At 35.6% G+C, this 26,429-nt stretch overlaps 5 protein-coding genes across 5 annotated transcripts; 2 read left to right on the forward strand and 3 right to left on the reverse strand.

Annotated features, from left to right (window-relative positions):
- Positions 1-407: 407 nt before the first annotated feature.
- LOC107218972 (protein TEX261) lies at positions 408-3,547 on the forward strand. The gene is made up of 5 exons (XM_015657021.2): positions 408-732; positions 1,100-1,179; positions 1,307-1,528; positions 2,051-2,162; positions 2,238-3,547. Exons 1-5 carry the CDS (start codon positions 663-665, stop codon positions 2,354-2,356), a joined length of 603 nt encoding a protein of 200 aa, XP_015512507.1. The 5' UTR covers positions 408-662; the 3' UTR covers positions 2,357-3,547.
- LOC107218971 (exostosin-2) lies at positions 3,189-6,544 on the reverse strand. Its single transcript, XM_015657020.2, has one exon. It carries the CDS (start codon positions 5,800-5,802, stop codon positions 3,676-3,678), a length of 2,127 nt encoding a protein of 708 aa, XP_015512506.1. The 5' UTR covers positions 5,803-6,544; the 3' UTR covers positions 3,189-3,675.
- A 753-nt stretch (positions 6,545-7,297) lies between these two features.
- On the reverse strand, positions 7,298-15,906 carry LOC107218975 (uncharacterized protein YJR142W). Its single transcript, XM_015657024.2, has 5 exons — positions 15,771-15,906; positions 13,381-13,478; positions 11,695-11,899; positions 11,062-11,541; positions 7,298-10,914 (listed from the first exon to the last, which is right to left on the reverse strand). The coding sequence occupies exons 1-5, from the start codon at positions 15,844-15,846 to the stop codon at positions 10,799-10,801; spliced, it is 975 nt and encodes a 324-aa protein (XP_015512510.2). The 5' UTR covers positions 15,847-15,906; the 3' UTR covers positions 7,298-10,798.
- A 413-nt stretch (positions 15,907-16,319) lies between these two features.
- Positions 16,320-20,184, reverse strand: LOC107218974 (F-box only protein 42). The gene is made up of 7 exons (XM_015657023.2): positions 19,293-20,184; positions 18,850-19,193; positions 18,387-18,544; positions 18,084-18,214; positions 17,729-17,868; positions 17,275-17,411; positions 16,320-17,187 (listed from the first exon to the last, which is right to left on the reverse strand). The coding sequence occupies exons 1-7, from the start codon at positions 19,414-19,416 to the stop codon at positions 16,641-16,643; spliced, it is 1,581 nt and encodes a 526-aa protein (XP_015512509.1). The 5' UTR covers positions 19,417-20,184; the 3' UTR covers positions 16,320-16,640.
- A 342-nt stretch (positions 20,185-20,526) lies between these two features.
- Positions 20,527-22,161, forward strand: LOC107218966 (probable rRNA-processing protein EBP2 homolog). Its single transcript, XM_015657015.2, has 2 exons — positions 20,527-20,714; positions 21,243-22,161. Exons 1-2 carry the CDS (start codon positions 20,634-20,636, stop codon positions 22,038-22,040), a joined length of 879 nt encoding a protein of 292 aa, XP_015512501.1. The 5' UTR covers positions 20,527-20,633; the 3' UTR covers positions 22,041-22,161.
- Positions 22,162-26,429: the final 4,268 nt, after the last annotated feature.

Raw genomic sequence — 26,429 nt, forward strand, 5'->3', positions numbered from 1 at the left:
GCGAAAATTTCAAGCATATTTCGGAACAGTTTGTATTCACGCAAAAGTTAAAGCAACGGTTAATGTCACATGCAATCCGTCAAGAACACTTTTTAAATAAACTGTCGTCTTTGGAAATGCCAAACAACAATACCAGTGTTTCTAAATGCCGACACCCGTGTTGGCGTAGAGTACACATTAGCACTTTCCCATTACATTGTATTGTAATAACCGTTGCTTCAGTCATCGAGTCAACGTAGTAACGGGCAAACGGGGCAATTGTGAATTGTGCCTGAACAAATAAACATTCCGTGAGCCGAAATAAAATTGCCATCAGGCACGAATTATAGATATAGGAAAAATGCGTTCTCTTCATGTTTTCTTATTCTTGCATCGTGACAACTAAGCATATACGTGAAACGTGCAAAGCATTCAGGAAAGCAACGCCATTATTGTTTATATTCTGGCTTTTCGTCACATGAGACGCCTGGCGGAGAGCCAGGAGACCTTGTCAAATAATCACAGAGCTTTACACGTGGAAGCACCTCCTACATTATTATACCGTGGTTAAGGCTTTAGATAGAGGGTGACAGGGTGTAAATCTTCTATAAATTATCATGTAAATCCATTCTTATGGAATGTAAAAGATGCATTATTGTCTGTGCAGTTGAACGAATTCTAAAATGTGGTTCTTTTACGTGTTAAGTTGGGTTTCCTTATTCGTACAAATATGTTTTGTTACGATTTCCACAGGTACTGTGTTAGATGCGTATTTTTTATAACTTATGTTTATTTTGCTGTACTGTGAATAAAGAGGTTAACCGGGGTCCCAAGGTTTATTTCAAATTTGCTATCATTCTACTGACAAAGTCAGGCAGATTAACTGATTCTAAAATATATTTTTAAACAAACTACCTGACCGAATAATTCAGCTACTGCCTGATTCATTTCTATTAACCAAAAATGGGATTTCAAATTAGTCATACAGTTTTAGAATCTGTACAAAGCCTAAATAAATATTACATAAATTACGTAACTTTTAATTTATTAGGTACAGAATAAGTATTTAAAGAATTCAAAGTTTTTCTAAAGTCTAATAATGCATTTCAATATTTTTCAGCTGCCGGATTGTACTATTTAGCGGAATTAGTTGAGGAATATACCGTTCTGTCCAAAAAAATAATAAGAGGTGTCATACTTGTAAGTTGCGGATGCATTTTCGTAATAAACTTTTTGAGCAGCCTAATCTGCGATTCCTTAGAGAAATCAGTCAGAGCATTTGTTTCGTTTATTACATTATAATTTGTGGAATTTGGTGAAATTTTAGGTCACATTCGGAATTCATATTGGGTTCTTATTATTTGAAAACCTGCCAACGAGTATGGTAATATGTGGAATCATCGCCCAAGTAGCACACTTCTGTATACTAAAAACGTTTCCGTACGTCCAGATCATCTCGCCACTGTTCATCATCTCGATAATCATGCTAGTGGTTAACCATTACCTGGCATTCACATACTTTGCATCTGTCCACTACAGTTTTTCAGAGGTATGCAATTCGATTAATGGTCTTGCAAGAATCTATTATTTCTTACAACGTGGGTTAAATCTTATGTAATTTCAATGAGGTTGAAACTGGAAGGTAATATCCAGTAGCTAATAGGTCTGGGAGGCTTTCAGGGGGTGAAAAAATGATAAAATATTGAGGAATATATTCCTGGAATAATCCTTCCAAGTTACATCATTTGGTCATCCCTTAGAACCTTTCCACCCATATTACCGACTGACTGTTATCTGCTAGTAGCTTCAGCGTCATGTAACTTCAACCAGTTAGCATCCTTATGGAATTTTAGTTAACTGAGAAAATTGGAGAAGAAATTATTTCGTTTCAGAAATTGCGGTTGGCTGTAAAATATTACAATTTAGAAACGAGAATTTCAAAACTGTAATTTTTATGTCCACTATTTGACGTATCTTATACATTTCAAATAATATGTGTTAGTGTATGTAATGTATATGGTTAATCTAAATTATGCTTCTTACCTAATTTTGTGTCAAAATATAATTTTAGATGATGGCATATTTTACCCTGTGTCTCTGGCTAGTGCCATTTACACTATTTATTTCACTGGCTGCAAATGAAAATGTGCTTCCAACTGTAGCTGAAGCTCGACCACTGTTAGGTATGTACAAAATTGCTCAACTGTATAATTTCGAACAACGCACAGTATTGAGTTTGAGCTTGATCATTTTTACAGATGATAACGATGTGGTGAGCAATTACTTTTCAAGACGGGGAAAGAAATATGGCTTGCTTTCTTTCTTCAACTATGCCAAGGAGTCTATACTCCCACAACGCACCAAAAAAGCTTTTTAATGAAGCTCTGATTTGCACACACTCATCTACCAGTTTTTAGTTTACAGTCTTACTGTTAAATGTTATTAGTATTCAGCACTTTAATGGTAAAATTGTGCACCTCTTTTCAAGTACTGAGGTACGAATAAATAGGATGTTGGTGGATCCTAGTTGACCAATTATTAGAGACGTATTAAAGTAGAACAAGACAAAATTCATATGGTTTGCTCAGACTGTATAGTAGTGGTAACTGGTCTTACCAGGAAGCAAATTTCGATGTATTCTTTCATAAATTTACTCGCAGGTAGAAGGAATGTTTGCTGAATCATTGTCAAGAAGAATATATCAAAAACTATGTTCAACTCAAGTTATTGATAATTATGAAAGAGAAATAGGAAAGTAAACATTATTCATTGCCTTTCACTTTTTGAGGTGGAGATTCTAAACCAGGATCTCAGTGTGCAGTCAAAACTCAGTAATTGTTTGGAAAATGATGCTTAATCACATCTAAAGTGTGCTCCTTATAGTGATGAGAATTACTCTTTTTCTTGGTACGGTATAATTGTAAGTGGTGTTTTCCTATCATAATACGTATCTCATACCATGGGGTTGTAAATCAAGTTAATCGAATTAGATTTGATTTACTTAGATTCTATCTATGATAAGAACAGAAAATACCAACTATGACAGGTGCAGTTTGAATATGTAATTTTACACAAAATCGAACTGTAGTTTGTATTTCTGTAACGATAGATTTGAGAATGTGCTCAAGGTCGGACGTTGTTGACATCTGCTGCTTTTGTAGTCTTTTCAATTTATAGCTTTCAGTAAACGACACTTTTTCGATAACTAATTGAAAAGTAAATATTGTTTAGAACAGTCGAGAAATAACACACGAATCTAGTGAAATAAGTACGTATTAACATGTTTTATACTTTCCAAGAATGGAATTTTATATCAAACAAGTTTTAATTAGTAGCGAACATTGTGCTTATTTACGAATATACTAAAAACCCACGATAATTATGTTCGAGACGTTCTTGTCATTTAATGTTATTTATTGGAGAGTCATTTGTGTATATATACTTTTTCCATCAATTATTGTAATACTTGACGTGAATGGTTATTTAATTTGTACAAGATGTAAACAGTATAAGCAAAACCTTAGAATACATGTATGTACATAGATTAAAAAATTTGTATGGATATTTACATTTAGTTACAATGATTGGAGGTTTTTTTGTTTGTTAATCCAACATATAACACCATTAATAACTATATTATAATATTACCTAAAGTGTATAATGGTAATTCCGGGAATGATCACAATGAGTAACGGTCTACAAACTTCCTATGTCATTGAACCGCTTGAGCTTCTTTGGAAATACGTCTTTGTATAGTACTGGATCAGCTCTGAATTCGACAGATTTTAATGGCATGGTCCCATACACTGAAGAAAATCGGTTTATACACTGAGACCTTTCAATCATATGGTTCAAATCAGCAGACAACATTTCTGTGTTAGTACATTCTGGGCACTTGAATTTTTTCCGGGAAGTCACTTTAATCGGAGGTTTCCCGCTCATATTAGCAACCAAGAAATTCATCGCTATATCTTCACAGTTCATGTGGTCATCTACCCATTCTTTGATATCTCCAGGCATTGATGTTGTATACATATAACTCCAATACTTGTGATGGAAGGCAGCTCCAGTCAACACCATTGAAATATGATTAGTCCATTCGCTTTCATATTTCCAACAGATGCTAGAATTGTCCCAAATATGTGTACGTGAAGGAAAACCCACTATGCGGTCAGGAAATTCTCTCCAGACTTCAAATCCAAATTCTAGCTCATCAGCAGTAAGCATAACTATGTCATCATCTATGGATAGCATAGCTTCAGTTTCTATCTCATCGTACGGATAAAATCTATTTGAAAGCTTATTCGCCTTAGTTTGAATTACTTTCAAGGGTCTGTTTATCTTTGGCCATTGAGATGGTTCCGGTGGATCTTTGCGTTGGTTGTTCCAAATGACTAAAACTTTAGAAAGACTAGGAGCCTTGACAAGTTTAGTGATCAGAATGAACAGGCTTTCCAATCTATCATATGTTAATATCACAGCTGTAAAACCCCGAGTCTTGGGTGCTGTAACGGGCAAAAAAAGTGATGGCACAATTCCTGGATACTGAGGTACATTCCAGTAATTATAGTCTCTAGCAAGATGTGGGTAAACACGATCGCTCATTATTTCAAGGGTAGTTTCAGTGATGGCTTGTATAGATTTGAAGTAACGTTCGTACAGCCAAGTTCCATGCTGCCTTAGTTCGACTACTCTTTTGCGAGATACATTTTTTAGAATCTCAGGTGCCTTCAAAATGTCGACCTCGCGAACAAATATCGCTGCCCTTATCCAATCTATTACTCCATGGAATGGCATGGTCAGAGAGTCGGCGATTACCACAGGAATACAACCTGCAGCCATCGCTTCCAGAAGAGATGATTGGCCAAGTCGGGCTCCTCGAATGACAAGGCAGAATGTCCCAGTTTCCAGAACGTCTGGATAATTGTACACATCTTCACCCGCGCATCGAATAGAGCTATTCATAGGATTGTGATGGTAGCATGGGCCCAGGACCATCAGATCGTTTGGAAATGTAATCTTCACTTCAATCAAATCTTGCTGGAATGCCGAATTTATATTAATCTGCGATGAAATTATTAACCAGTTTCTTCTGTTTTGAGCTTGTCGTTTATAGTTTTCTAGATGGGGGCTGTAAACCGGTAAACTAACGTCAAAACCAGCACGGTATGTTAATGATGAAAATCCAGCACCGGCAATCATTGCCTTGCTAACAGGAATGTCAATAACAGTGTTGTAGTCCGGGACACTTCCAGGTATCATGTTGAAAATTAAGTGGTTTTCTCCATCGTTCCAGAACTCAAGTGATTTTAAAGCTTGAGATACTTCTTTAACTCTTAGCCTATTTTGGTTTAAGGTATCTATTGATGGGATAAATAAGCATGCTTCGAATGGGTCTGAAGTATAAAAACTGCTGCCTGCAATGGCTTGCAGGATAAGATAGAACTCTTTTGATATTTGATTAGTGACGGGTACATTGGCAGGGTCAACATAATTTTTTAGTGGGTACACATAAACAAGTAATTTATTTCCCTGATTCCCACACCGATAGATATTGAAGCAGTTGAAGTAATTGCATGAAGCATTTGTTGGATTTGCTGATGGACTATTTATGGCAATTTGCTTTACAACTGGTGAATTAACGTTGTCCAATGTCAGCGCTGTATATTTTGACCTTTTTACCGTTTTTCCTAAGCTTGATAAGTACGAGGTTAAGATAATTGTAACAGACAATGATAGGAGTACGAAGAATGTTAGAAAAAAGTTTCTATATCGATGTAAAGCGCGTTTCGGCTTTTGTGCAATTCTTGTCGGAATACTCATTGTAGATAGTAACAATTGTTTGTAAAAGTAGATGTACTAAAAATGTTCTAAAATCGCACGAATTAGTTTTACGTATTTAAATTGTCAGTCATAACGGGTGAAATTGTTTATAAAAAACATAATAACAAGGGTAAAATGATTACTTATACATAACTAAAGTGAGTACAAAAGTCATGGGAATAAATTTCGAATATAAAGCACTTGCAATCCCGTAATCGTCACATTTTGCCCAAGAAATTCATTGTTTCATGACCAACTTGAACTTTAGACCATTTTGATTAGATCATTCGATTATTTTCATCTCTTGAACACGATCGCCCGAAAATAAATGATTTGCACTCTTAGATGTACTCCATTGGTTACTAGTTTGTAGTCACTTAACTACTCATTGTCAGTTCTTCGACAGTTTTTTAGCAATAGACACCGAAGCCCAATGGTACGAATATTGAATTTGAATGTTTAATGTGAAACATTTGAAGCGAGGTTAGGTCTTCATTCATTAATTGACTCCTCCAGTCCGGAGTCCTAGTTCCTCCTTCCTGCCTTCCTTCGTGTTCTTCTTCTTCGTTTAATGGCTGTCTCCCGTTGGGGTGTGTGCCGATGTACTCGTTGATTGTTTTATTTTTTTATTTTCAATCTTTACACAAGTTAAATTCATTTATTTTATATTTATTATTTAGTTCTTGGACGTTTTGTCCAGTTCTGTCTTTCATAATGATTAAATATTACATCTTGACGCCGCAACAGCGCTCAGTTAGTGGGCAGCCACGTAATTTTTTTCTTTCTTTTTGCCAATCCGCGTTTCCGATTATTTGCGCGGTTTAATCCACTAGTAGAGACCAGTGGGTTTAAGAAACTCGCCTATAATATTTTCGTATGTAAATTAAGTTAACGGTATCAATTGACGTATAATGCAACCGCACTTTTACACCAAATTTAATTATGTGCCGGGTCTGATTGTAAATAATGTTTAACGTGAGTAATATTTTAGTATAATTTCTAGAAACACACGGTCCGGAAATCTTTTACAGCGATACTTAATCGCAACAATGATTCCTCAAGAATAGGAACGAATAAATAAGGAACTTGTGAACGATATTTCAAACCTAAAACTGATAAGCCATCAACAAATATATTCTCTTATCCAAATTTTTCTACCATTATAATTTGGTAACATTTATAGTTATTCAGTAGGAAATTCTTGCTTATTTCAACCAAATATCATCAGTTATATATCTCAATCAATATGCTTATTTTATTAACATTAACAACACAGTTACATAAAGCAGCAGTTTATTTCGTTGTAGACAATTCAAAACGAAGTCGATTTACTCAAACAAACGTTAGCCAAAATAAATTACAATCTCATGGCTATATACACTTCATTATCCATATGAAAAATAACTTGACTCGTTGCATCAGTAGTAAAAAAAATTACATGTTAATAAAGTTAAATGGGCATACCTAGTTTCATTAACAATAGCAATTTTTATATGCAGGTAAGTGCAAACCCCCCCCCCCCCCCCCCCCTGTTTCCGATGCAACGATGTAATAACTTATAAAGTAATAATTAACTATAAAGTAAAACTATTGTGCTCAGTTTTGTTAAAATTCACACTCACATCAACACTAATACTGCTTGCAATGTGCTGCTACAATTCATTATGCTATCAACAGGTGTGAACTCAAACAATACTATGTAAAATTATAGTGATTTAAGATTAGTGATACTAAGTATCGAGCATGTTTCAAAAAGAAGCACTGGATACCAATTTGATTGAGGAGATAAATTCTCTGTGCACTGATCAGCCTTAAGGTTGTGCACTTATTATTTGCATCCATGGTCGTATGTTTTCATTTTTTTTAAATAACTATTCTAAGTGTTTAAAAATTCGTAAGCCAGGAAGAGTAAAACGGCACTAAACATGATTGGTCGGCGTGAATTTTCTTGCAAAATGTAAACTGCGTTACATAACTTAAAAGAAGATTAAGTATCTTTTGCTAATACTGAACACATAGACGATTTTTTAAGGATAATTCATTTCTAATTCCGTTACTCTGTTTGACTTCGTTGTAAAATTTGTATGCAAATTCGGGCATTGATAAAAACAAATGTTTCTGTCATATTACGCTCAGGATTAGAATTACTAACAAAGTCAGTCCCACTAGTAATATCATGCTACATTTAAACGTTCTATTATTAATAACCGGCACTCTTCTTTGAATGACACTATTGAATGTATGATACCACTAGATATTCTAGAATCATTTGAAGTTTTTGTTAAACGACAATAAAGAGCATAATCATTCATTGCTCTTATACGTGTCACACACCATGTACAGAAACCAAAATAATAAGATATTCTTGTGCATTTTATATAGATGACTTTTAGTTTAAAGTTTTCAATGCTGAAAAAATTTATTTATGATTTCATTACAACTGATGATTAAAATGTGACTTGTGTTATTCTAAAATCGCGGTTAATACAGTTTCATAACTTTGATGTATCGTTTATAATTTTTTATATGATTATCAGAATCCTCAATGCTACGAATCGAACGATTCTTTGACGTTCGAAATGATTTAATAAAATTGTGTTCCAGAAACAAATTTTAAATATATCGGGGTAAGCGAATCATTACTATGGGTGACTAGCACGCACATCAAGTATTTAGTTTCGTTAAAAAAGTACTAAATTTACGCAATCTATTCTGAGCTATGTTTAGGTAAGGTGTCACACTTAAATGGCTATTTGAAGTTCGTTCAGAGCCTACAAGACTATATCACAGATTGAGAAAAACTCATGGTTTTATACAGATGACATTAAAATATTCAGTACCACTAGACACCTGTAACAATCTAAAAATAAATTGTCAGATGAACATTATCTATGTTACATTTTAAAATAAATTCAGATTTTCAGATGTGCAAAATGCGTTGTAACATAAATTATCGTATTCATATTTGTAACATAAAAAAATTCATTCAAAGCAAGATTGATTTTTTCCGAAAAATTGATTTCTGACTAGCAGTTTAAATCATTTTCATCCCATTGTAATAGTCATCTGATTTTAGGGCCCGGCTAGGTAGGTGGTGAACGAATGTTACAACTTGTAGCATCGACGTTTCAAGACAATATCAATATTATGCTATTTCGTTATTACTGGTCAAAAAGCAAGATTATTACCCATATTATATCACATGTTTCTCTCATTATTTTATGCTGTAGTAAGTGTTGCATGGTTCAGTATTGATCAGTTGATATAGTTTCAGAAATATTGTACAGCAAGTAACTAGATTATTCAATGATTTCCATATTATAAAGTTTTCTTTGCATATGCCAAATCAGTAATTATTAGTTCAAAATTCAAAACAACAAACTTATTTGATATCCTATCTATGATAAGTAACATAAAATTTTTTGTTCCCTTTCCCAAAAACATTTTCATTCGATAAAGACACAATTAAGATCCTGTCAATTACTAACGTGAGAAAAATAGAAACAATTTCAAACAGAAATTAAGTAAAACTTGTTGGAATATTCGATCCAAATGAGAACCCATGTTATTTGTTTTCATAATTTCCATTTCAAAAACTTTCATCTCCCTCGGTATCTATTCATACACATCTAAAAATGTCAAGGTATGACAAAAAAAACTTTCACCAACAAAATACTTGTTTCCAAACAAGAGAAACATTTTCTATTAAATACGTTTTAGTTTTGGAACCAATCAACTTTTGCTACTGAACAAAAAATTCGGAATGCAATGTTAATACTTTGATTCTTAAAATAATGTATATGTGTATGTGTATGAATAATTCACATTAATTAGACCCAATACCTCATAGTCACTTCATGTAATTAATCTGGGAGAAATTTTGTTCTATGATATTTTTGTTTTTCTCTTGTACCAATAAATAATGTAAACAGTTTCTATGAAGCATAATAAGTTATTATGTGAATTAAACGTTTCGATATAACTCAACTGCCTACTCCATTACATCTTATACTTATAAACTTGTCAATTTTTCAATATGAAATATATGTTGCGTTGCTAAAGATAGACGCAGCATCGATATTATTCTTGCAATTCAAGATTGACGAATATTTAATATAAAATCGATTTTTACTTTGAATCGTAACAAAATTTACAGCAGAAATATTTGAAGATTTGGTGTTCAGTTGCTAATTTTGTTAATATTTTTGTTGAGAGGATACATAGTGCGAAAAAATATTTGTGTCAGCCAATTTATAGTAAAAGTTTTGCTGTAGTAAAATTCTTTGGACGAGTTTCAAGTAGTTTTTAACCACATTGCTAATATAATATCATTCAAAGATCGATCCAAAGTCGAATAATCAGCAGTTTAAGTGGATGAAAATGTTAAGGAGAAAACTCAGGGGTAAATGATTGTAAATAGAGCTTACTTTGGTCATGCATTATTCATGTTAAGAGATCAATTCACATACTCAATTGTAGCAAAAAAAAAACAAGAGATCAAAGCAAATTGTATGGACATGGTGTAATTAATCAACGATATTAACTTTTTTCAAATTCCAATCATTTCTTGTTTCGTGACACTATTTAACTATTACAAATTTTCTTCCAAACCACAAAATTGCTTTATTCAGCGAGGTCCCTGCAATTGCAGGATAAAGTTTTTTTTTTGGATATTTTCTTGCATCTCTTGAGCACTTTTTTCCCGTCAGATTCATTTGGGTAGATGATAACAACGAATTGAACAAATTACCCGTCGGTTTTGCATTTTTTCATATCATAGACCAATCATCATCAGTGTTACATAATTTGGAAGAAATATGTGAACGCATTTGAAAATGGTACTCTATTGCTGGTTACGTGAGAATTTGCGCGAGAAGCTGACGTACTCTAGACCTTGAAACAGGTGTAAAGCATGATTGAAAATAATTTCATTCAACTTTCTGAATTTTCAGCCTTGGTTCAATTGAAATTAGTATCTATTCGTAGCCTAAGGCCTTTATAGAGAATTATTCGCTTCACCATTGGCTTCTATCTTATACTTTCTTTGAGGTTGACTGTATATAGTCTGCAGTGGTACATGCAGGAGCTCCACAATTTTGATGAAGTTAGGCTCTGTAACATACAAACTCATTTTTAAGACTAAACACAGATGTTTTACTTTGTGATAGATACAGAGTATCTCAAAGCATATTTTATCTACCACCAGTTACTTTAATTGTAACCCTGCCTAAAAATTCCTTCTTAAAATATCAAACTCACCATTTTCTGCGGTGATGTAACCATGTCTGATCAAGAAATCTAGCACGACTGGTACAGATGTTGTTTTAAATTCTGGTGAAAGTACTCTCTCCAAGCATTCCTTGACGGGCAGAAGTTCAAAGGTCTCTACTTCTCCATCGCCATTACATGGTACAAAATCTGGTGGCAATTCAAGGTCGTAAACAAATTCAGTGTTAGGGAAGAGACCTCTCTCGCTTTCGAAGAAGAATGATACGCATCCCGCACTCTTCAATTTTCCAAGATGCTTGGTAGGAATACTGGCTTCCTCTCCAGCTTCTTTGATCCCAGTTTCATGAATACCATAGCCAACGCTTAATCCACCACCCACCATGTTGTCCCAGTAACCTGGCCACGTCTGTTTTGTCGGGCTCCGCTTTTGTAGCCAGATCGATAGTCCTTTTTCACGGTCCATAACATATCCAGTTATATCCACACCATAATTCCGAATTCCAAATAAGCCTGTTTAGCAGTGTGCAAAATAGAAATCAATTACACTCTGCATTGTGGAAATAATGAATATCAAAGTTGGGAATGTACAGATATAAGGTGCCAGTGGGATATTCGCTTGTATGGAATAAGTTCCCTTTTGTAAATACATTAGAAATGACCTACAGGTGGCTGAACGATCCATCTTGAGTAATGGCTGGGTGTTGAAGTGGGCGCGTACTTCATAGCATTCTTCGCGCCAACCTCTGAGCGTGACGAATTTACCACCGTCACGCCATTCCTTGAGAACTTCCTCCATTTTTGCACTTCTTTCGGCATAATCCCTGAATGCTGGATTCAGTTGCACATATTCTGGCTGTACTTGAAATACCTTAAACATAAACAAAATTCTTATCAGAATTTTCGTAAAAAGAAATAAACGCCGAAAATATCTACACGCATCAACACATATCACGCCCAAATTTTTGTTTTGATAATATAAAAATAGCTGTGCATCACAATGTAACTTGGAACTGGTTACTGAACTTGAATTGAAAAATTGCATATATTGTATTGCAATCTCATGGATGTCTCAGTTTAGAATATAAATTCCAAGATGTTGATGAAAATGATTTGAATGAAGCGCTTATTTACACAGAAAAAACTAATTGTTTAAATATATGTCGAAAGATAATTAAAAAAATAACAATTGACTCCGCAGAATTAAAAAACCGTCTGTGGTATTTATATTGTCTGTTCGGTTGTTTTTCATTGTATACAATAACAGTTTTAATCACTGTACTAATTGAGGTCATTATAATATCTGGAATGTGAATTTTTATCTGCGAAGAACAGAAGTGATTCATTATTCATTTGCGCCTGTGTGGGTCTTTCCGAGTAGCAGCTCAGTTTCAATTTCTTTGTTAACAATTCGATTAACAGCGATATTATGTATTTTATTCATTAATCCGTATAGCTAATAATAAGACTATCGCGAGAAAAGTATTTGAAAATTAATTTGAATAAAATAAAGTCAGAGTGGATATTCTAGAGAAAAAAATTATTTAAATAGATAATATATTTATATGTATATATAGTATATTGAAAATGAGGTAACCACGCTTACGTAGGACATTTTACGGTGCATAAATCATCTCTCAGAAATTTGTAACAGTCCTCCTAATTTACACTCTAACATAGGTTGGTTGCAATTTCTTTTTCACGAGTGATTTAGCTTGTGAATATTTGATGAGAACCGGTAGATTTTCTTATCAATTTAAATTTTAATCAAAGCCGAACTTTCATTATATAAAAGATAATGTTCTAATATTTCCCTGAAAGGATTTGTCTTGTTTTATGATTAGATAAAATCTAGTTTCTGAGCCAATTTTTCAACCCAAGATTGGACTCTGACAGTTTCTGTAACAGATGCCGTCATCAAATCGCATGATTGAAAATTAATTACATGTAACGGTGAGAATTAGAATTGATACCTTTTCTTGGGGGTGCATGCGTATTATTAATGTATACACCTATGCATATATACAAGTGCCACGTATATCCAGGCTGGCATCTAATTAAATGGTATTCCTCTACTTAATGATTGGTTCAGGCTAAAACTATAGGCGCATCAGAAACACGTTTTGAAAATGGAAATTCGTGGAAACATGTGTTGAAGAATAAGATTATTTCGGAGTAAATAATATGAATAAAATGATAACTCCGGATTTGTTCGAAAAATTAGTTTTGCGTTGATCACCAACTGATGTTTTCGTAAAAAGATTATATTTTGATTATTCAATGTGTGAAAATATTAGGTATATATCTGATAATTAAATAAAACGTAACGTGTTGATTTCGATGTTGAATTACCTGTGGGAAACTGAGCAGTTCTTTCATCACGTTGGGCCGAACAAGACCAACTTGTTGGCCATCGACAACAAATGCCCTGCAATCGCTTGCATGAAGCCCTGAAATGAATAATCGCCCAGCAAATGAAGATGATACTTTATTGTATTCGTTTTTCTTTCCATAATCGTCAAATTGCGTCATATCAGAATTACATATCACCTTACTTATTACAACTATCAAAATCGTTTACATGGACCAGTGATGATTAATCATCGCAGTGAGAATGAAGTTGATTAGTTAAAATTATCAAGGAGTGTAGTTTAATGGTAGTAGTTGATACGAGTAATTTTAATTTTTAACATTGTCTTTTTTTTTTTGTTTGGATTCTGAGAATAATTTTGACCTTTTTCCTTTCTTTTCTAGTCAAAGTGTATATGAGAGGAACTATATAAATATTTACTTAAATCTCTGGACTTATGTAGAAGATTGAACGTTATGTTCTACAAGTGTTAGTCTTTTAGTAAACTGATATTATATTTTGACATGTTGAAAATTGGGAACAATGTTGTAGATTCTGTACTCAAACTTGTGCTGTTTGACGAATTTATATAAAAAAAGGACGTTTTTGGGTGCTGGGTTTTGGGTTTTGGGATAGGTTCAGGATTTTGTGTTGAATTCCCATTTTTTTGACGTTTTCTTCCATCTGAATAATCTTGACCCAATAATAAAAACTCATGGTATCGAAAATATTATCATTTATACATTCGTATGACAATAGGAGTTGGAAGCACATTATAAAATAATAAAAATAATGAGGGCAATACCAATACTAATATTAATAATTCCATAAATGGAACGAATATTGCAGGTACATATTTCGATATTGACACAAGTTATCTAATCTTATTTAATTGAATACAATTGTGAATATGATAGATTTACAGCACATGGATGGTTTTTGATAGTGAATTAGCGTTATCAGTAGATGCTTCACGTTAATGGTCCTTATAGAATTATCGCAAAAGAATGCCTTATTTGAGAGATAAGTTAGTCGGATGTGCGTTTTTTTCACGTCCTTAATACACAAGAAGAGCCCATTCTATTCAAAAATTAGAGTATGCGAAAACTATTTTAGACATCAAGTTCCTTTTTATGCTAGACGTAAATATATTACATAGAAATATAAAACCGGAATTATTGCAGCTTTGCCAGTTCTCAAGCCAGGGATGTTGAAATTCACTGCGGCTTGGCAGACATTAGCAGCGATTTTTTCCAGATTCTAAAGCAAACCGGATGGTCTGAGACGCGATGAAAACATTACACAGTGATCTAACTATTGCATAAATTACTTTGGTAAAATGTAATTAATCGATTCTTCGAATAACTGTCTCACGAATTTTTTTTTCAAGACTTTTATATTCAGGACTCTGCATAAAAAATGCAATTCGATACAACAATTTTAAAAGATTTCAATGGAGCTGTTATGCATTAAATAATAGAAAAAGAATGGATGTAACATGCTTCTTTTGCGGTTATTAAAATGTAAGCATCAGCAATTCAAAAAAGATAATCCATCTTCGTGATTTTTTTTTCTTCATCATAACCGATTTTCGAGTTTTCTCAAACACTGAACAAGTGAGTAATGAAATTAAAAAAAAATTAATAATGCGAGATCCGTGACGCGTAAACGTAAATTTACGTGTTGCATAAAAGATGTGACTAAAGGTACTTTATTTGTGAATAGGGCATTTTTGTACCTACACTTCTATGGAAATTTAAAGGGAACTGCGGTTTGACATATCGGTAGATATGTATGACATGTAGAAAGATTAATAGATTTGCATATAGATTATGATTGTTATTTTTGTACTCAGGGCCAAATGTTCAGACATTTGAGTACCATGCGTGTACGTATTTACGGCTGCTTAGCGGAGTAACTACTATCGCTTTCGCAATGCTTACGAATGTTTGTGTTCAATTTGAATAATATGTTGCATGTTTAATCCAATTATTATCCATTATACATTGAATCAGTGGAGGAAAGAGAACGGGTACAATATTGTTAATGACATTTCGAGGGTAGCTCGGACGGATAAGAATGACATGAGTGACGAAATAGCAGCGAATACTTTCTAAAACAGTGCGTTGCCCAATGAAAATGTAATAAAGTTGCAAATATGTACATGTCATGTATGTATGTATGTATGTATGTATATACACACACACACATATATATATTTTTTAATTTTTTCTGTAAGAGGCGACAGCGGTGCCGCACACAATACACGAAATCAATATCGCCTAGCAGACAGAACGATAAAGGAGGGTGGATTTCTGACAAATGTCGTAGAGGAAGGGTGTCGAATGACTGAATGCGGAACATACGAATCAAAATCAATAAATAACGATACCTGACAGGTAGAAGCAGTTGAATTTCTTCGCCAATTTCAATAAACGTGACATCGGTTCTGTATCCATTAACGCCATGATGTTTCGTCGTCCGTCAACCAACTGCAAAAAATTCACACTACCTACCTAGTTCTTGGTATCGACCTTAGATGGAACTAGCATACCGGCACTTAAATTAGGCCAGATATACATATTTCTTTTGAAACGTGCGTGCAATCGTATAAAATAATATTTCCGGCTGCGGTTGGCATTATAATTATAATTATAATTTATCAAAGGGAATATTAAATTCGAAAGATAATATTTCCTTATTCTTTGTGGGTACAAAATTATGTTTGTGTACCCAATTTTTTTCATTGATTATCGATTTTCAGCTACTGGTTGCTTCGCTTAATACGGATGCATATTTTGAATTGTCACACAATATATATCGCAAATGAAAATAATCAAGATGACATTGCAGGGATGATGAGAGACAACCGAACAATGAAGAATGTAGTTATTTATTTTAAAAAAATCGTATCAATCGTAGTGGTAGACTATTTTTTATTTTATCGACAACACAATTCGTTCTTCCTCTCCTTCAATTCGTTAATGTAAACATAAAAAAAACTCAATTTAAATGAATAAGAATCTAAGTCTTACAGCTGATTACCAAATTTTACAACCCATACAGTTTGTTTATTAGATTAATCATCACCACCAAGTATAATGTTTAAATTTCAATGGTTGAGAGACTAGTTTCTGATAATTTATCGCAAGAAATATTCTAGTTATATTAATAAAGCAGCCAAATATATTTTACGAAGAGCGAGTTTTTAACATTCTGTTGTTTTATTCACCGATGTATTTTTTAAATTCTTTTTGATATACTATACAACGTATCGCAGAGGATTTATAAAATGGAGATCATTGTAAACTTCAGAATCGTCAGATCCAGTCTGTGCCTGGTTCTTCATGTGTTCTTTTCGGATACCACCAAATACTATCAGTTCTCCTCTTCCAAGAACCATGGAATATAATATTCTTTCATCTGGTCCAGCCTGGCCATTTTGTTTCAACGGTATCCAGGAGGCGATGCATTCTTCACTTAGGATCTTCGAAATATCCAAAACATATATGGCCAGTGTATTCTCGGGTTTTTTCACCATTTTTGACTGTGTTTTTCTGTTCTGAATCCTCTGTTCCATTCGGCGAAGTGACTCCAGTTGCCGCTGCCTATTCGCGTTGTATCGAGATCGAGGTAATTCTTCGCGAAACGCAGCCATGCCTAGAGTATTTTCTTCATGGGCAGGCAAGGATTTTTGATGCTTGGAACCAAGTGACGGAGAATGTGGAATGGGCATAGATGATCTTGGAAAAGAGCCACGACGGCCGTTGACATTCTCATCTCTGTCTACCTGCACTAGATTTCTTCGCCTGAAATCATGCATGATTAATAGATATGATGGTTCGAAAGACTTTCTCATCAATTCGCGTTCGAATTATTACTCCAGTTCATCAGACCTTTCAAATAGTGGTATCGGCTCCTGCCCTTGGGACGATGTTGGCCTTTGGCAAGCATTTTTACCCATGGAGATGCTCATATCATTTGGTTGACTCATTTGCTTATTCTTACCCAGGACAATAACATAATCGCCAACCTGTCGATGATAGATAATTCACACATTCACATTTCAATAATAAATTTTATAAGAATTCCAGGTTTGCTACAAAAAAAAAAAATACTTAGTAATTCCTCGAAATTAAATTTGATTATGCGTAATCAATAACAATGGGTGATAAAAATTCGAAGTAATAATTAATTTTTCAATACTACATACTATTTTCTAAGGTCAGTATGTCGTTGTTACATTCTGCATTGAGAATATCAATATTTTTTGATTTGAAATACAAAACACAAAAACTCAAGGTTGTATTTAATCCTATGATAAACAGTACTACTGCATTTTTACTGCACCTTGCAAGCTTGATGACACCAAATTCGTATGGGAGCACATGTGGAATGAAGCATGTTCACCTTTCTCCAAACCCAATTTGAATTTCCCATTGTTAGTAGCCATGCATCATTCATAGCTACATTAGGTCCAGTACATCCACCTAAATTCTCAAAATAATACGTAAGATGAGGTTGGAAATGGTATAAGTTATTTGAAAAGTTAGACATTTTATTGATCACAGAGCTATGTGCTGTCTGTGACCCTCCTTTATGATGGCGCTCCAATCACAAATAAGTGACGTGCAAGAAGCCTGTTGCTGAGCAGTGAACTCGTAATTTCTATTTGTAAAATTACATAGTACTTAATATCTGTTACCTAGTATGAGCAAGTGTGTGCTGTCCAATTCAATTTGGGATTGACCATATCGCGGCGGTGGCTTTAAGGTAGACGTGGTTTGTTCATGCCAGCTATAAGTATCTAGATTCAAGCACCAAACTTCATTGGAACTACCTCAAAATAATAGAAACAGTTTAATATTAAGGAGAGGAGTAGCGGCACACTGCAATATCAAGTAAATTCATATGGTATAATACATTATGTATTCAAAGGTATTTCAAAAAAATTTGGAAATTACAACTACAAAATGATTTTTGTGCAGCAACTGATGTTTGAATGTACCTGTCTCCCTCGCAAACTCCTCCAAAAATCACCATGAGATTTCCATGAATGGATGCCGAGTGAGCAGACCTGGGCGGCGGACTTTCTAAAGCATTGATAGCAGTCCATCTGTTCAACTCAATTGAGTACACGTGTAGTTCATTGAACAATTTCCATTGCTAAAAATGTAATAAAGTCAAAGTAATTTATAATTAAACTGCATTCCTAGTAAATTTGGAAATATTTTTTAGTTTGAAAATGCCTCATACACTAACTCAAAATTCAAATTATTATCAGAATTCCAGGACTGCTGAATTGAAGATAGTTAAGCATCACATGTAATATTCTCAAACATGCTGAATGGTTAAATTAAGTATAAGTATCTATTACATTTTGAATACATAAGAATAATGTGACATTTTCTTGTAAAAGGGCAAAATTTGCAATAGCATGTTTACAAATAGCGTCAATATTGAAAACATACCTGATGAAGTGGATACGGTGACGGATGAGACCAGCCTCCAAATAAAATTAGGTTCTTTTTGTAATACAGCATCGTTGTGCATGCCTTAGGCGATGGATAGCTACCCATAGTGATAGGCCTAACCCATTTTCGTGTGTCCAAATCTAATCGCCATAGATCATTGAAAGTGGTACACGTAGCTGTACAACCACCGAACACATACATAGAATTTTCATAAGTACATGCCGAATGGGAATGACGTTTTCCGATTGTCGGTACCCACTCGGCTTCAGGCCATGTTTTCCAAAAAAGTGAGCCCAGGCCAACTGCTTTGTGGAAATGTGCCTCACTGTGTTCTATTACATCTAAAAAATTCTTGTTGTTAACGTGGAGTTAAAAAAATTATTAGAAATGAAATTCACGATTCCAATGAATTGTTAGGAAATATAAATTTATAAACGTACTGCGAGTAGCGCGATACCATCGTTTAGAAACCAAAGTGCACTCTTGAAGATTTTTATAGGGGGGTATCAAGCTCAATATGTATTCGAGGATCTCGTCAGGTAGGTCGTCTATCTTACAGAGCATGTCTAAGGCTTGTAATTCATTTGCTTATGCTACGATTACGAACGTATACTAGTTAAAAATTGTACAATTTACGAATATTTGATTACACGGTCTGCACATAACCTTCCAACTTTGTAACCAACAGAATCCATTGTTCTTGTCTAAAAATTATGATTATGTTTTCGCAAAATTAATATAAGTGTGCAATTATTGACAACTTTGATCCTAGTCTTCGAGTCATTACACATATTACCGCGCAAAATACGTTTTACGACATTTGAGTTCACATTTTTTTTATGCATTTGGATAGTTCTCCCTCAGTGGCTAGTACTAGGGTGCGTTCCAAAATATACTTGCAGGACTGCCTAACGTGACGTCACGCAGTCAACTACAAACCAGAGGACGGAACCGCGAACCGCGTACTGTTTTTTCTTCCAGTTTCAAGTACCCCCTCCATCGAAGGCCCGGCCATCTTTCAACTGCCCACGTCCGTTGATGATATAATAGGTATGTTAGTATAGGTATACCTATGCGTGATCAGTGCTCACGTCCCAAACTATTCAGTGTTCCCAAACCTTCCACACCGCGGTAGTCGCAATCACATCATCACGAATGTCAGACGTCACTGACTGGCGGTAGGTCGAGGGCGGTAGTAAGGGGTGCTTTCCATTTAATGACTCAAATCGACTTGTGTCACTATTTCTGGTGTAACCGGCCAATCTGGGAAAAGGAATACACCAGAAATAGCGACACAAGTCGACTTGAGTTAGTAAATGGAAAGCACCCAAGCTGTCGCACGATTTCGGAACACGGTTGTCAGTATCTGCAGTACTGAAAATATATTTCGGAACGCATCCCTAGTTGAATTACTAGGAATATCAGCACTAGGCAGAGAGGAGGCTTCAAGCTCTACATTTTACGTGTTTTACGTGTTTCCAATTAACTTGCTTCCTGCAACGTGAAATATGTTTCTGGAACTAATTTTCGACGTATCCAACGGTAAATGCATGTCGTTAACCAACTAATACTCTGCCTTGAAATATTTTTTAATATCCAAAGAAGACTAAGGAACAGCAACTCGATAAGAATTTCCCTTGCATGATACCCTCTAGAGAAGTTCATATGAACTACGATTTTTACACTTGAAAGCGTGGATCATCTTAAATGTTCTGTCACCTATGTTCGTATGACGTATCTGAAATACATTTGCGCCGAAAAATTTAATCGCGTGTGCAACAATGATTGAAGATTCCAACGATTTCGAAGATTCTTCAAGCGAAAGTAATGACGACGAAAACAACGTTCGGGTGCCGACTGATGTGAGTATAAAAACTTTTCAACTTTCTGATGGACTCCCACCATGTAATCGGCGTGGTGTAAGTATTTCCAATTCTAGAAGTACGAAAGATACTAATCGTGCCAACGTGCCGACGAAGCATGGTATCGGTGCAAAGCCGGAAATACTCTATGCTATATTATTTTAAATAAACTGTGTACATCTGTACAACCTATTCCTCGCTCGATTTATGAATATATTCGATCATTTTTGTGTCTAGAACATAGTGGTGAATTTGCCGTGCTGTATAATCATAATATAACCTCACTTAACCTAACCTAACCTAACTTGATATACCATCGCATGACTTGATGGGTTGTTTATTCTCACACTTCATCGAAGTCACATTTCGTTGAATTCGAACATTTAAAGTCAACTTATGTTGTTGGATAAAAGTTTCCTGCTGATATTTTTTACAACTACGAGACCGTCAGTATTGATGTTCAATATTATCCATTTAACTTGAGAAGGTCCTACGAGACTAATTTAAGTTTTCATTTTTTATTTTTAGGTTGACATTAAGCGAAAATTGAATGAGTTCAAAATAATATTGCCATGGGTTGAGAGGTTGGACATAGTGAACGCACCTGCGCCTTTAGCGCCAGAATTGGCCCTACAAATGCAAGAGCAAGAAGTCCGCCGAGCAAAGCAGCTGCAAGGGAACAAAAAACTACCACAATTCTCACCTTCGGAAGATCCGATCTTGAATGATTTCAAAAGAGAGATGATGTTTCACCGACAAGCTCAGGGTGCGGTCATGGAGGGTATTGCTAAATTAAAAAAGCTTGGTCTAGTGACGAAGAGGCCGGATGACTATTTTGCAGAGATGGCCAAGTCTGATCAACACATGCAAAAAGTTAGGGAAAATCTCATGAAAAAACAGGTAGAAGCACAAAGATCGGAAAGAGTTAGACAATTAAGGCAACAGCGAAAGGTTGGTAAACAAATGCAAATTGAAGCAAAATTGAAAAAGCACGCTGAGAAAAAGAAAATGCTTGATGAGGTTAAGAAATATCGCAAAGGTGTAAGAAATGATTTGGATTTCTTGGATGACAAGAAAAAGCCTAGTAATAAAAAAGCTGGAGTCCAACATATGGATAAAAAGGCCCAAGCGAAATTGAAAATGAAGAATTCGAAGTATGGTTTTGGCGGCAAAAAACGTGGCAGTAAACAGAATTCCAAATCTAGTGCTGCGGATGTATCGGAGTGGAGAAAACCTGGTAAACCAAAAAAGGGAAAGGGTGCTGGGAGCGGTAAACAGAGGCCCGGGAAAAATCGTCGTGTTCAGATGAAGTCGAAAAAAAAATGAAACGGCCAGCTTTTCAGTAACTGGTAAATAACGTATCGAGTGCAACATCATGTTGTAAATCACCTATATTTTGTATATGTAACTAAAATATATAGATAAAATAATTTTGTAAGAAACTATAGGAGCTCTCTTTTCGTTCTAATATTTTTTCTAATTATAACCTTCATTATTATGCTATATCTTATATTGCGCGATTTATGTCACAATAAACTACCGAATATAGAGTGATGTATTGCAGTGTTATAATGTTGAAAAATTGAAAATGCAACTAGCTGTTAATATTTTTAAATATTTTCTTGAAATTTTTCGTATCCGACGATGTGAAAAGTATTTACGAACATTCATAGAGCCAGTGAAGATACATTCTGAAATGTCGGATCGGTTATCACGGCATGTTTCAATTCTGTTTTATATTCTCTTGAATTCGTAGTACCAATTTTCCTATCAATCTTTTTCTGTTATAACGCGTGTTTCTATTTCATTGAATTTATGATTTAAAATTGGATAAAAAACGATTCTCATTACGGAAAATAATTGGTTTGTCCACTTTCTCTGCATTTTCTATTTGAATTAACATATCAGCAACATCCTTTTATACTTCAACATTTTGAATGTCATCGTGAACTATCATCGAATTCTATAAATTTACCGGAAAAGTGCACATAAAAAATTGATGAGACGAACTATATACGTACTTAATCACGGGAATCTGAGTTTACAGGTACATTTTTGTACATTTGTGTATACCGGGCCTAAACGTGGAAACAAGCCACTCGGCTTCTACAGATAGGCAATCGGGCGTTAATATTTCGCTTGTGAGATGGCAAATTGTAACTGGTTGCCACGATTATGCTCGGTATATAATTTTGTATTGACGAGTGATCAGTCAATCAGCGTATACTTGGTCTGGAATTCGAAAAACCAACTAAAATCTCGATATCACGCTGGCGCCCATATTTTATAGACGTACAAAATCAGGGCAAGCGAAATTCACTCCCTTGTAAAATTTGGAATAGTAGGTACCTAGTCGATCGGCTCATTTAAAATTCTTTCAAACCCAAGAACTCACGTAAATCTGGATGTGTATAATGGACAGGGGTCGAAGGTCTTTCCATTTCTACGTGCAGGTGTGGTCATCGTATCGTGAGACGGTGAACTTGAGGACCGGAGGGTACGACGTGCGCTTTCGCGTTTGCTATTACGCAGTGGTCCCGAGAAGCTTGCGGGAAGGGTCACTTCATTTCTGCCGTATGCCCTGAGGATATTGTATTTGAATCTCGCTACAGCCCGTTGGGGTTTACTCATCCCCGACGAGGTCCGGCTTCCACAGCTTGCATCGACGAGCTATGTACGTCCACCATCGTGATCCCCCACGTCCACCTCGAACGCCCTGGGAATCCGCCGGGCGATCACAGCTGCTGCATATTTTCCAGCTTTTTCGTGATCGGTCTTATTTTTGCCCAGGGGAACGTAGCTCGTGCGTTTCCACTTTAGATACGTATATAAATATGCTTGCGAATGGAATACAGAATAGTAGAATACGTGTCGAATAATAGTTGGGGTGAAGTCTGGTAATGGGTGGCGCTTTATTATTCATCAGGGGTGTAAGGTGCACGTCTGCATTCTTCGTCCTGCGACACCTTGGTTTTATTTCTTCACCCTTTTAGCGTCATTGGATGACTTACATCGTTAATTATGTCAACAACGACGAATACGTAATTTACGTTGCAGTTACTTTCGATATACATTTCTTTCGGAAAATCGAAATAAAACAAAAACAATAGAAAGAGAAGGATTATTTTTCACTAGTCCCCAATGTTTTTATTTCAACTAATTGAGAAATCGTATTGCGAGCAGATAATTAATATATTCTGATTACCAGAAAATAATTTTATAAACATGTTCAATCAGGGTCTCACAAGTTCGGTGAAATCGACAAATCGATTCTATAAGTTAAATCTTTCATTTGTTAAATATTTTCATCTTTTGTACATCCGGAGGTATAATGACCTCGACATTTGAATCAGGTAACGGTAATAAGATAATGTAAAATATGACGCGATATTTCTTTCAAGAATAATTGCGTAATGTTTGCTTGCCCCTCTTGGTCAACCCTGCTTGAAACGCAAGGTCCCCTTTACACGTCCGGTATTTCCATAACTAAGTACACACGATTATATTTAATATGGATGCCTAAGTCGGGGTGGCTAAGCGTACTAAGCTAAATACGGCTAGAGCGTAACTTGACGTTTATAAACTGAACGTATCTAGAATTATGGATCATAAGCTGAACGTGCAGGATTAACTTGCGAGCCTCAGGAGACCTGGCTAAGTTTGTATCCGAGGATTTCATGCGTCAATTATTCTACAGCGAGCTTAAATTTTTAGTAAGTGGACCTCTTCCGCCACATGTTAATTAAACTTCTAACGTGACATGCAGTGACACTCCGCATACTGCATTAGTGTCAGATGAGTGACAAAATGACGTGGCATTTTTGCGGGATGCCGTACAATATTCAGTACATGTGTTGAAGGATTTAAAAGATATTTTTTGGCTCCAATATGACGAGGCGTTATCTCATATTTGCTTTTGCATCGCTCTGAACGCACCGATTTAGGCTAGAGTTAAAATGTCACGGTTCAATTCTCCGTTCGGCAAGTCATAAATATGACAAATACTCTTCGTAATTGGTCGACGCGACGCATTAGCGGATAGTACCTGACGTATGCGGATTAACAAATCACGCTGAAAAGGGATTCTCTTTTAAAAAATCATGTCGACTAAATAACAATGAAGTTGAATGACACAGCGAGCAGGCGGGCAGCGAGTTTTGGATTTTTCTCCCATTCCTACACATTAATACATACAGTTATTTAATCCGTTTAGCCAGTTTTATTTTCTGAATTGTTGAATAGCACCATTTATTGACGCCTCAGGATGTACCATTTTACACACATGCAATTAATATCACACTTCATCTCGGTGCGCATGAATTCTGAACAGCCGAATCTGAATTTTTCCAATCACAGATCCCCTTCGTTTTTGATTATTGTACAACTTTATTCCGGTTGTGTCATACGGGCCCATTTATTTCATGCAGTGTCGTAGGGAATGCTCCATTATCTCGAATTGCGATTTAAAAAAATTCAGACTTTGCAGACGTTGGTGAAAAATGCGTGTTCAAAAAATTCTCACCAGCGTAGAGAAATGTAACTATGGTCAAATCTCTGAGGAAGTCTAGCTCGAGCTCGCACCTTCAATCCGGCTCCAAAGGCATGTGCGTATTCGGCAGATCCCAGGATACTGCGGAATAATAACGTACTTGGCGTTGCGCGGGACGTAAACAATCGCGCTGCTGTATAAATAACATAATTCAACTCGACAAAGGGCAGAGCTAACGAAGTACCAGTATGCCGACCGGAGCGAGCTTTAACGCATGAAAGGTGTGAGAAAAGCGCAGCGACGTTCCCTTTCTCTTTCGCAAGTACATTGGAGTTTTGGTCTTGTAGAGAACAGAGGTATATCGAAATTAAGGGCCGAATTGACACGATGTTCTTGGTATCATTGCGCCAGAGAAACTGACTTTTAAATTTTGTCGAATTTTAAGATACGTGTATTAGAGTTTCATTACCTGACTTGCGGCGTGTGCACGAATGCTTGAAACTAAAAGCAGGCGTATAAGAATGGGCAGAGAAGCATTTCCTCGGCAGGGTAGCGGACTTTTTATATATCTATATGTGTAAGGACGTTTGCAGAAGTAGGGTTTGCGGGAGAGATAACGGGTTGAAATTTCCTTTTAGAGTAAAATTTCATTTTCTTTCCCATGTTTCGGGGTTGAAGAGTAGAAATTGACAGAGAAAATTAGGTCAGGTGACAAATGCAGTCTGCACGTTGTAAAGTAAAAATGTTGAGTGTAGACAGATACGATATTGTTTCTGGTAGGGTGGAATTCCAATGAGGTACAAAGAATAGCCGATATTTCGTGACTGACAGGCTGGCAAACACAGTAGAAATTGGTGCGCTACCCGTATCCGGTATCAACCGCGATACCGGTATGATCTGCCAGTGACGAGGAGACATTTATTCATAATAATGCAGTATCTGAAAACTTAGAGAATCTCCGAAACTCTTACAACACCGTATTTCTTCCCGGGAAATAATGAAAACTATCTATTACCTCTAGAACGCTCGTTTGTCGCAAAATGCGTGCAATTATAGCAGCGATTCAATATTAAGATGGTCACAGTCCATTCGGCGGGACATAATTATTAGCTTACTTCATAAAAGCGAATGGCATTTGTCAAAGAAGACGTAATAAGAAAAGGCAAATACCAATATCTGCAGTGGCGACGGGGTATAGGGAAGATTGCCGAGGGATAGGCGGGGGA

Source organism: Neodiprion lecontei, chromosome 4 (genome assembly GCF_021901455.1).
Source record: "Neodiprion lecontei isolate iyNeoLeco1 chromosome 4, iyNeoLeco1.1, whole genome shotgun sequence".
Classification (NCBI taxonomy): Eukaryota; Metazoa; Arthropoda; class Insecta; order Hymenoptera; family Diprionidae; genus Neodiprion; species Neodiprion lecontei.

Bases quoted from the DNA above. Each gene is read 5' to 3' on its own strand.
- LOC107218972 (XM_015657021.2), top strand. From the start codon at position 663: ATGTGGTTCTTTTACGTGTTAAGTTGGGTTTCCTTATTCGTACAAATA. The intron at 733-1,099 runs GTACTGTGTTAG...AATATTTTTCAG, and splicing joins TTTTGTTACGATTTCCACAG to CTGCCGGATTGTACTATTTA. The intron at 1,180-1,306 runs GTAAGTTGCGGA...GTGAAATTTTAG, and splicing joins TAATAAGAGGTGTCATACTT to GTCACATTCGGAATTCATAT.
- LOC107218971 (XM_015657020.2), bottom strand. From the start codon at position 5,802: ATGAGTATTCCGACAAGAATTGCACAAAAGCCGAAACGCGCTTTACAT.
- LOC107218975 (XM_015657024.2), bottom strand. From the start codon at position 15,846: ATGGCGTTAATGGATACAGAACCGATGTCACGTTTATTGAAATTGGCG. The intron at 11,900-13,380 runs GTAATTCAACAT...TTTATGTTTAAG, and splicing joins AACTGCTCAGTTTCCCACAG to GTATTTCAAGTACAGCCAGA. The intron at 11,542-11,694 runs GTAGGTCATTTC...ACTGCTAAACAG, and splicing joins GATGGATCGTTCAGCCACCT to GCTTATTTGGAATTCGGAAT.
- LOC107218974 (XM_015657023.2), bottom strand. From the start codon at position 19,416: ATGCTCTGTAAGATAGACGACCTACCTGACGAGATCCTCGAATACATA. The intron at 18,545-18,849 runs GTATGTTTTCAA...TTACATTTTTAG, and splicing joins CACCGTATCCACTTCATCAG to CAATGGAAATTGTTCAATGA. The intron at 17,412-17,728 runs GTGCAGTAAAAA...TATCATCGACAG, and splicing joins GGTGTCATCAAGCTTGCAAG to GTTGGCGATTATGTTATTGT.
- LOC107218966 (XM_015657015.2), top strand. From the start codon at position 20,634: ATGATTGAAGATTCCAACGATTTCGAAGATTCTTCAAGCGAAAGTAAT. The intron at 20,715-21,242 runs GTGAGTATAAAA...TTTTATTTTTAG, and splicing joins ACGTTCGGGTGCCGACTGAT to GTTGACATTAAGCGAAAATT.